The 10,350-nt window shown below is 32.1% G+C and overlaps 1 protein-coding gene across 1 annotated transcript; it reads left to right on the top strand.

The window, feature by feature from the left end:
• On the top strand, positions 1-7,793 carry LOC135950483 (thioester-containing protein 1 allele S1-like). Its single transcript, XM_065500022.1, has 9 exons — positions 1-68; positions 128-536; positions 689-1,509; positions 3,793-4,054; positions 4,111-4,378; positions 4,435-4,522; positions 5,373-6,456; positions 6,719-7,231; positions 7,293-7,793. Exons 1-9 carry the CDS (start codon positions 1-3, stop codon positions 7,791-7,793), a joined length of 4,014 nt encoding a protein of 1,337 aa, XP_065356094.1.
• Positions 7,794-10,350: the final 2,557 nt, after the last annotated feature.

Raw genomic sequence — 10,350 nt, 5'->3', positions numbered from 1 at the left:
ATGAAACGTCATTTGATTTATCAGTATTTTCCGATGCTGTATATGGTGCTGGCAGTATCCTGTGAAAGGTGATTAATATTTAAATATTTGAAATTAAAACTTCAACAACAAATTGTTTATTTAACAGCTATTATTCAATAAATGGTCCCGGTGTAATTAAATCAAATCGTAAATATACGATGGTTGTTTCTTTGCACGAGGCCAATGAGCCGTGTTCATTGCGTGTTGGTATTGAGGGGCCCAGTTTCAATGAGTCCAAAGATGTTAATTTACAACCATATGAATCAAAACTAATAGAGTTTTTGCCAAAAAAATTAATGCAAGGAGATTACAAGTTAAAAGTTGAAGGCTTATCAGGTTTGAGATTTAAAAACGAAAGTCGTTTAAATGTTGAACCAAATTATGGTCCAAAAATTTACATACAAACCGACAAGGCCATCTATAAACCTCAAGATTTGGTTAAATTTAGAGTTGTATTATTGGATGAACATACAAGGCCGTTAAATATTGATGAACCTGTAGCTGTGGATATATTGGTGAGTTAAATGTATAAATGTATAAACTATAAAATGAAACCAGTAGCAGTACATATTCTTAAGTTTGTTTGGTTTCTTGCAAAATAATAAAAAAACAGATTCATATTTTTCTGACATCCTTATAGTATATTCTTAACTTTATATATTTTTAGGATACAGTTGATAATCGTGTTAAGCAATTTAGCAACATCTCCCTTACAAATGGTGTTTATACCGGAGAATTCAAATTATGTAAATATCCGGCCTTAGGACTGTGGACTATTAAAGCTGTTCTAGGTGGAAGATATGCTTACTCCAACTATAAAAACATTAAAATACGCAACTATGTTCTGCCAAAATTCAGTGTGTACCTAAAAACTCCTTCGGATATTGTTTTGGAAGATGGCTACATTAAGGTTGTCATCTTTGGGAAATATACATTTGATAGACATGTGGAGGGTAATGCCACAGTTGAATTGCGTAGGATTTACGACAGTATGCTGTTACAAGCCAATCATATTGACATAGAAAATTTAGGTTTTGTCGAGTTCAATATTAAAGATGAAAAGGGTGTAAAGGATGTCTACAGTCTAACCATCAACGCCAAACTCACTGACAAGCACACGGGGACAACTGAATCGGAAAAGAAAATTATATCTTTGCGTAGGCAACATTATAATTTGGATATTCCTTATGAAGCGATAGAATTTGAAAATAACAAGCCATATCGCCTGAATGTTTATGTAAAACATTGGACTGGAGCTGCTGTTTTGGATCACAAGACGCCAGTTACCATGGAACATGGCGATGTTGTGTATGAAGCATTTTTGGATGAAAATGGTGTTGCCACTTTTGAGTTTGAACACGTTAAAAATGCAAATCATAAATTCCAATTTAAAGATTCCAAGGAAATGTTACCTAATATCTATGTTAGCGACAATTTAATGTTGAACAATAGGGAATTCTATTGTCGCCTAAAGTTGTTGGATGAAAAGTAAGTTTTTATAATTTTTTGTTATTTACTTATATATAAAAGCTCTTGATTAAGTGACACATAAAGTCATGTTTCCTTAAAAAAATTTTATAATAACAGGAAGAAAATCCTTGCAGAATATGTATATCCATTGATCCAGCTCTCAAACGGCTGACGTTAGGATCATAGAGAAATTCACATCGTATATTAAAAGCAATAGCAGTCTTATAAAGTCCACTTTCGTATTATGTTGGCGTTGGGTATATACGATTCGTTTCAGCCGAATATATCACTCTTAATTATTTTGACTAATAAATTCTAAACACTTATGTTTTTGACAACTGAGTTAGGTCTTTGACAGGAGTGCTTCCGTTCTATGTGTATTTAAATCAGAGATTCGCAAAAATAAATTCTCTCACCAATACACTTACTCTCACCAACACATTCAATTCTTTATTTCCCAGCGGGGAAAAATGATAGGACTTCAGTATGTAGGCCTTCTAAAAGGCATACTTACACATTGTAAAAGATCTGATATTCATTCCACCCTGCCTGCTCTTAGAAGGTGTTCAAGAAGACATATGAATCCTCTTCTAATAACAAGTTGTTAAATAAAAATAGTCTACAATGTAGAGTCTACATCAAAAAATAAAATACTCTACATCTCTTTGATTAACTCTCTTTACAAAATGTACAAAAATAAATTGCATGCTGTGGCTTCTTATTTATTTTTGTTGTTTTTTAAGTAATTAATAAGAAATTATCATGTTTCAAAAAATTAAACACACAACTTCATTTTAATTCTTATTTTTATTTTAGGTCTTCTAATAAGACTTTAAATAGGTTTTCCATGGTAGACGTTCTATAAAACTTGAAAATGCACGATTTTTCATAGGCCGTCCTTTGATGCCTTATTCTAATGCTTTTGTTCTCTTTTAGGCACTTTATTAGGCCTTCTCATGTAGCCCTATCATAAGACTTTGCAGTAGTCCTACCTTCCTAGGCATTCCATATGACAGTCCTCTACAGGCCTTTCATTAGATCAGTAATATATGGTTTTGTGCAGGCATAAGTAGCCCTTCGAATAGCCCTTCCCAATTAGGCCTTCTAGAAGCCCTTGCAAAGTAGGCCTTCTAGTAGCCCTTCCCAAGTAGGCCTTCTCTCAGCCCTCTAACAGCAGCGAGTGTGCAAGGCCTTAGCTCGCAATGACACGCCGTGTAAAATTTAAATGATTTTGCAATGCGGCTAGAAGTCCTTGTGTCTGCAAAAGAAGGCCTTTAGGAAGGCCTCTTTACTGCATTTTTTTCCCGCTGGGTTTATTCAGTGCACATACAAACACACAAATACAAAAACTGAAAAAATAAAGAAAAAGTCATACACCAGTGCTCATGCGTATTCCTAGTTGTCTCGTTGAGTGGACAACGACTACTTAACCCTCTAATGCCCAAGCATACCCATGGCACTCATCGCAAAAATGCCAATAAATGCAAATATAACTGATTTTGCATTTCAAAAACTCATGTAACAGTTGCTAGAAAATGCACTTAAATTATTTTAAAAAGCTTTTAAAGTTTTTGAAATGAAATATCAGTTATATTTGCATTTATTGGCATTTTGCGATGAGTGCCTTGAGGCATGCTTAAGCATTAGAGGGTTAAATGTAAGAGCATAAGAATACGTGTAATTTGATTCTGCACAATTGTGCTATGGGCTGCGCATTAGTGATTTAAAATTAAAATTGTAGAATAAGCTTGATTTAAATTTTAAATCAAGCTTATTCTACAATTTAGTTACTTTTTGCTTATGAAATGGTCTGTTGGGTTAAATCCACGATCGGCAACTCCTATGCATTTTGGCCGTTACTAAATTACAATTCAGTCTCATATGAGCTGTCATAGAAGAAGGTTGTGTTGTCGCTCGTTTCTTGAATATTTATCAATAAATATTAATGCAGATGTGGATAATTCATATTATTGTTTCACCTTTTTTTGCATCTACACTACATATTAAGTAGTTTTTAGAATTATATATATTTTAAATGTTTTTTCTCACACATTTAGATGCTTAAATGGGTTTTTATAAGTTTATTGTAAATTATTTTTAATACACAATAATTGCTAGACAAATTATGGACTAGTGAACTAGTTTTCCATGCCTGTCTTGTAGTGAAGATGAGAGTACAACTATTTCTCATTTCTTGTTTTTTCGCTCTTACACTTATACAAGTGCAAAATGTAGTAGTATATGTCTGCCGATCGCGGATTCAAATAGATACAAACTATCATAATATGTCTTTATTTTCAGGCCAAAACTCGGGAAACCCGTACTCATTGAGGTGAGTTCTATTGTCAACATTCCTTACCTGATGTACACGGTGATGGGGCATGCCAGTCTCATACATTCGGAGCATATTGAAATACCTCCCAATCAAAAGTCCCACATCATAAGCATAACACCCTCAATTGAGATGATACCGCAGTCCTTCATTTATGTGTATTACGTTCACAAAGGCAATTTACGTTATGAAGAAATGCGTTTAAGTTTTCCATATGAATTTGAAAATCAGGTATATTATATCAGGACCATCTTAAATTTCAAGAAACTAATCTCAGTTAATTTCAGATTTCACTGTCAGCTCCCAAACAAGTGAAACCGGGCGAAGAAGTCACAATTACTCTAAACGCAAAACCCAGATCGTTTGTCAGTATCTTGGCGGTAGATTTAGGTGTATATTTATTAGATAATTCATACGATTTGAAGAAGCATACCATATTAAGAGAATTGAATAATGAAGTATCACATAGTCCCATTGTGGCTTCGGTATATCCTGGGTTACTCTCAGGTCTGCTGACCTTAACCAATGCTAACTATCCATTTGAAAATGTTCTGGGTAAGTGTTTTTAATGGTGAATTCTGGAGTAGTTGTTTTAATGTATTTGTCGACAGGTCCTTTACCCCCCAAAGCGGTTCTGCCACATTTATATCGTTTTCGTCAAAAATTTCCGGAAACCTGGATATTTGATGATTTTGTAATGTAAGTATGAGATTAATTAATTTTAATTTCGAGACACTGCACCCTGGTTGTACTTATATGGCAGTGAGTGGAAAAAATAATTATAGTGAAAATAACTTGCTGAATCTTACACAGTATCATTTTGATGATATAGGAATGATCAACACTCTTTATGAGAACAAAACTGCATAGAATAATTGGCAAAAACTGAAGAGATTCAGGTCCAATAATTGTTTTACAGCATTAAAAGCTAATGAGCAATATCATTAATTCTGTAGAAAAATGATTTTAACCTGAATATTCAACTCTTATGACATCTGCTGCAATCTCTTCAGTTTTTGTTCTCATAAATAGTTTTGAAAACATGCTTCTGTTGGCCGATGTAGATTTTTCACTTTAAAAGCTTGTTTTCAAGTGGCAAAGATATAGATTGAAGTATCAAGGAAATAAATCCTTTTTCGGTCATTGCCACCGTTTGGCAACCAATTTAAAACACTCAGACATTTTTACACAAATTATTACACCATGTGAGAAAATAGACTTCTTTAAAATGTTTTATTTTCAAAAACACAACACAATTGAGAGACTTCGGAAATATCACAACACAATGTTAATATTGTATCAACCACTTTAATGACCATTTTTAATATATTTAATTACTCACTTTTTCCTGTTTCTTTTAGACAATTTTCTACATGAAAGAATGTTCTCCCTTAACTTTCAGAAATACCGTCAGACATAATCAAAACAAGTTCAAAATTATTTTTTACCCTATAAAACCAATGTGTGAACATAAATTTTAACTGAAATTAAGTTAAAGTCAAGTAACTTTATAATTGAATATTAAAACTTAATTTTCTTCTCCTTCCAGCAATGAAACTGTCACCAAATTAACTCTTCCAATTCCCGACGTTATAACCACTTGGCGCATAACTGCATTTTCAAATCACGATGTCACCGGATTTGGTATAGTAAATGGACCCACAGATATCACCACCATACAATCTTTCTTCATATCACTAAATTTGCCATATTCAGTGAAACGTGGTGAAATTGTCTCAATACCCGTAACAATATTCAATTATCTCAATCAGACTGTAGACGCAGAACTTGTTTTATATAATAATGAGCAGGAGTTCTATTTCATGGAATCAACAATAAAAGGAGTGGAAAAATCAAATGAAGACCAAAAACAAACGAAACTAATTACTGTACCGGCAGATAAGGCCAAAACGGTGAAATTTCTCATATATCCCATACAAGCGGGTGAAATAAGTCTGAGAGTTATAGCCTCAAGTTCTTTGTATTCAGATGCTGTTTTACAGAAACTTAAAGTTGAACCAGAAGGTGTACCCAAACAACAAACTCAGGCTTTATATCTAAGTATTCCCCAAGAAGAGCAAATATCCTCATCCTTTAGCATCGAAGAGCCAGTAGATAGTGTACCCGATTCTGAGTATATTACCTTTTCTGTGGGTGGTCATTATTTAGTGCCCACAGTGGAGAATTTCCATGATCTAATACAAATGCCCACTGGTTGTGGTGAGCAAAATATGGTGAATTTTGCTCCCAGTATCTTAATTTTGCAATATCTTAAAGCAAATGGAAAGTTGTCCAAAGAGAAGGGTTTGGTGGAAAGTCTACGCTCCTCGATGGAAGTTGCCTACCAACAACAGTTGTCATTTCGTCATGACAATGGTGGTTATAGCGTCTTTGGCATGGGAACCGATGAGGAGCCCAGTACTTGGCTGACCGCCTATGTGGTGCGTTACTTTATTAAAGCTTCTCAATTCTTGGAGATCGAGGAGAAAATAATTGAATCTGCTTTGGAGTATTTGGCCGGCCAGCAAAAATCAAGTGGGGAGTTTAATTTCTCGGGTTATTTATTAAATCCAAATCATAAAAACGAATATGGACTAACAGCATTTATACTGCTGGCATTTTTGGAGAACGAAGTAAGTAGTTCAATGTTATTGGTATCTATATTAAGAAAGTAAAGAAAGCAAGTGATATTCGATGTTGTAATAAAATTTGAAGTATAACAGCCGAAAAATTGTGGATACAAGCAGGTGAAAGCAGGCTGTATAGGAATCATTTACTTTATATTAAAAAAAATTTAGTTATAATTTAGGAATGTATTGGATGACAGAAGCAGTCAACACAAATAATTTAAAATATGTTTGGTTTTTTGATAAAGATTCCAATATTTTATTTCAGAAATACGCCACCAAATATCAAACCACCTTACAAAATGGAGTAGAATTTTTAAATTCTAATTTAGATAAAATCAACGATATTTACGCATTATCCTTGGCAGCAACTGTTATAAAACGTGATAAGCATCCAAATGCCTCAACTCTTATAAATCAATTAAGATCGCAGTGTAAAGAAGAGAATGGCCTCATGTGGTGGTCAGGAAATGATCATAACTTGGCCAACGATATAGAAATTACTGCATACGCTGCAATGTCACTGCTGGACACTCCAGGAGACCATACTTCAATCCTAAAATGGCTGATAGAACAACGTAATGCTAATGGAGGCTTTACATCATCTTACGATACTGTAGTGGGCATGGAGGCTTTAGTGAAATTTTCGGAAATTTATAAAAATCTTAAAAATGTAGATTTAAAAATTTCCTATAGTGCCAAAGATCAGGAGGGCACTGAAGTGGCAAAAGAAGAATTATATGTGAACACGAATAATATTTCAGATTTGCAAAAACATGAGGTAAATAAATATCGCAAAATATTTTTCCTAATGAGTATAACAAATTATATATAATTTTTAGTTACCTAAAACCACTCGCAAAATTACTTTCGAAATACAGGGCAATGGGGCCTTTTTGGTACAACTCAATCAACAATATAACATTATGAATGAGCAAGATTTTCAATATTTTAACATAAAACCCAAAACAATTTTTAAAAATGACGAAGAAATTAATTTGGAAGTTTGTTTCACTTACCAAACTGATTCTGACACTCTCAATGAAGCCACCAACATGGTCATTATGGAAGCAAATTTACCCTCTGGTTTCACATCGGAAGCAGAAAATAGTATGTCTTTAAAAGCAAACAAACTTGTGCAGAGAATCGAGTCTAAAAATTCTGAATCAACGATTGTTTTATATTTGGATAAATTGGATCCAAATATTAACCATTGCATAGAAATTCCAGCAGATAAAAAGAATGAAATATTAATGCCGAAACCAGCAGCCATTATAATGTACGATTATTACAATTTGAGTCGTTCAAATACGAAATTTTACAGTTTACAAATAAAGAATTAAGTTTAATTGGTTTTACATTTTCATTTCAAGTGAAAGTCGGCATGAAAATTGCACCAAGGAGTGCTATTGGATAGTAGATACAATTTTTCAACAAGATCGGTCAAGAACTCTCTGAGTTAGAGGGGTAAAAATTTGACATTTTGTCCAAATAGGTGTTTTTTTCTCATCCAAATAACTTATTACATACTTATTGTTCTTAGCAAAATGTGTCCCAAAATGTTTGGCAAAAAAATCAAAAATTGTATATCTTGAGTTACAAAACATTTATTTTGATATATATCCCGAGAATTAAAAACTGACGAAAATACATAGAAAACAAGAAAGAACTCTATTTTTTTCACCAAAAAACAGTGAAAAGTTTTTTTACAGTTTTTGCTTATATCTCGGCGATTATAGACCGCTTATTATTATTTATTTGGTGTTTTTCGTATGAAAATTTAAAAAATTAATTCATTATTTATAGAATTTATTTCATATTGAATCATTCTAATTTCTTCTTCAAATCCATAACAAAATAGCTTCAATTCAAATCTATCACAAAAAGGTTTAAGACAATTTTATCAATTAATTTTGTAAATTTGATTTAACAAAGTTTGAATAAATTCTGTTACTATTTAACCAAGGCGTATTAACAAGGTGAGTGCGTCCCGGCAACAAATACAACAATGCAAAAACAACAGGCAATTTGTTTTTGTTAAAATGTACGGTAAATGTCAAAATCAGGGCGAATTAAAATATTACTATGTTATTTACAATAACAAAAGTAAACATAAACAAAGTTTGACATATAGTGTACATAAAACCACAGCGAATTAAGAAACAGTTGATTTTATGCACTCACCTTGTTAATACGCCTTGTATTTAACCTTAAAATTAATTCAGTTTAAACAATAAATCTAAAAAATTAAATATTAGGAATGGATTTATGGAATGAAAGGCTGACATTCTGACAATTACGGATTAAGATTATAGTTTATTAAGCTCAAATTTTATTAATTAATTCGAAGCTCTGATATTTAATAATTATAACATTAAGATTTTATATGAAATTTGACTATAATATTCCTAATTTACAGTATCATTATAAAGGCAAATTCCGGTATAACGAACGATATGTTGTCAGGCCCATTCGTTAAATTGAAAAATTCGTTATATAGAGATGTTTTTTTTTTTTTTTATTTTTTAATTTTGGACAACTTTTTCTATTTTAGTATTTAACTAAACGTATGTCGTTTTGATCCCTAGGTTGGATGAGCGGTGTGACATTAGGAGGCATGAATATCGTCAAAATTTGTATATCTTTAGTAGTTTTTACTAATTGTTTTTTAAAAAAAACCGATTTTGAAAATTCCAGATTCCACTTAATTTGTGTAAAGATAATTTACAGGAAAAACTTAGTTACGATATAATGTTGGTTTTTATTTTCTTCAAAATACATGTTAAGAATTTTGTTATTCTATATTTCATTCATTCATCTAAATTTTTAGTTTTTCGTTCAATGAAATTCTTCTACGGTTTCCCATATTTAATTCACGTGAATTTCGTTTGCATTCTAAGCGGAAGAAATTTGATTTTGGATTCCCTAACATCATGTTTATGTGAACGAATCAGTTTTCTTTCGCTTAGAATGCGAACGAAATCTTTCATTCGATATTGTGAAAAAAAGCAATTAAAACCACTATAGAAAAAATTACAGCATCTATTATTAAAGAAAGTAACCATTGAAAACGGTACTGTAACGACTTATTTTCTTATTTCTACATTCTTTACTACTTTTGTTTTTTATACTTTCTGTTCGTTATATTGAGCATACAATTTTCGAAATATTCGCTATATAAGGTTGTCAATATTAAAAATTTGGTCATTTGTTTGATTTTGTTTGTTTTTTCTCATCATTTGTTATATCGAGCATACAATTTTTGAAACGTTCGTTATATAAGGTGATCAATGTTACGAATTTGACCGTGCGTTAAATCGGATTTTCGTTAAAGTGAAATTCGTTATACCGGGATTTGCCTGTATATATCGGGAATAGCCGGTAACCCGGGAATGTAGAAAAAAATCAAAAAAGGTCGGGAAATTAAAAACCCTAGTTGGAGCAAAAAAGGGCCTATTTTGAAAAAAGTTAGATTTTGCAAAAAAAAAGTCAAAAATTTTATGTTTTGAGTTACAAAATATTTATTTTGATAGATACCAACTCGCATCTCACTAAGTGACCAAGTAGAACTTCAAGGAAAATATCTAAGCTTTCTTTTGAGAAAAAAACCCATTTTGAAAAAAAAGTAAAAAAAGTTTTTGATCATACATCACCATTAGATTGTCTCTTAGAATTAAATGTTTGAAATGTTGAAACGGTACCCGCTGAAAACTTTCGTAATGATCTAAAATACCAGCAAAAAATGGTTTAGCTTGTTCTAAGAAGGGCAACCCGTGCCGACTTTCGATTTAGTTTTGAGGTGCATTTACAAGGGGAAAATTGCATTTTTTCCATTTTTTTTTTTAAATTTTGCCATTAAATAATTACTTTTGCAATTTAATTTAAAAGAATCGAAATGTG

The sequence above is a fragment of the Calliphora vicina genome, chromosome 2, assembly GCF_958450345.1.
Source record: "Calliphora vicina chromosome 2, idCalVici1.1, whole genome shotgun sequence".
NCBI lineage: Eukaryota > Metazoa > Arthropoda > Insecta > Diptera > Calliphoridae > Calliphora > Calliphora vicina.
Note: the sequence above shows the minus strand (reverse complement) of the source record. Positions and strands in the feature narration are given on the sequence as shown.

Bases quoted from the DNA above. Each gene is read 5' to 3' on its own strand.
- LOC135950483 (XM_065500022.1), top strand. From the start codon at position 1: ATGAAACGTCATTTGATTTATCAGTATTTTCCGATGCTGTATATGGTG. The intron at 4,055-4,110 runs GTATATTATATC...AGTTAATTTCAG, and splicing joins CATATGAATTTGAAAATCAG to ATTTCACTGTCAGCTCCCAA. The intron at 4,523-5,372 runs GTAAGTATGAGA...TTCTCCTTCCAG, and splicing joins ATATTTGATGATTTTGTAAT to CAATGAAACTGTCACCAAAT.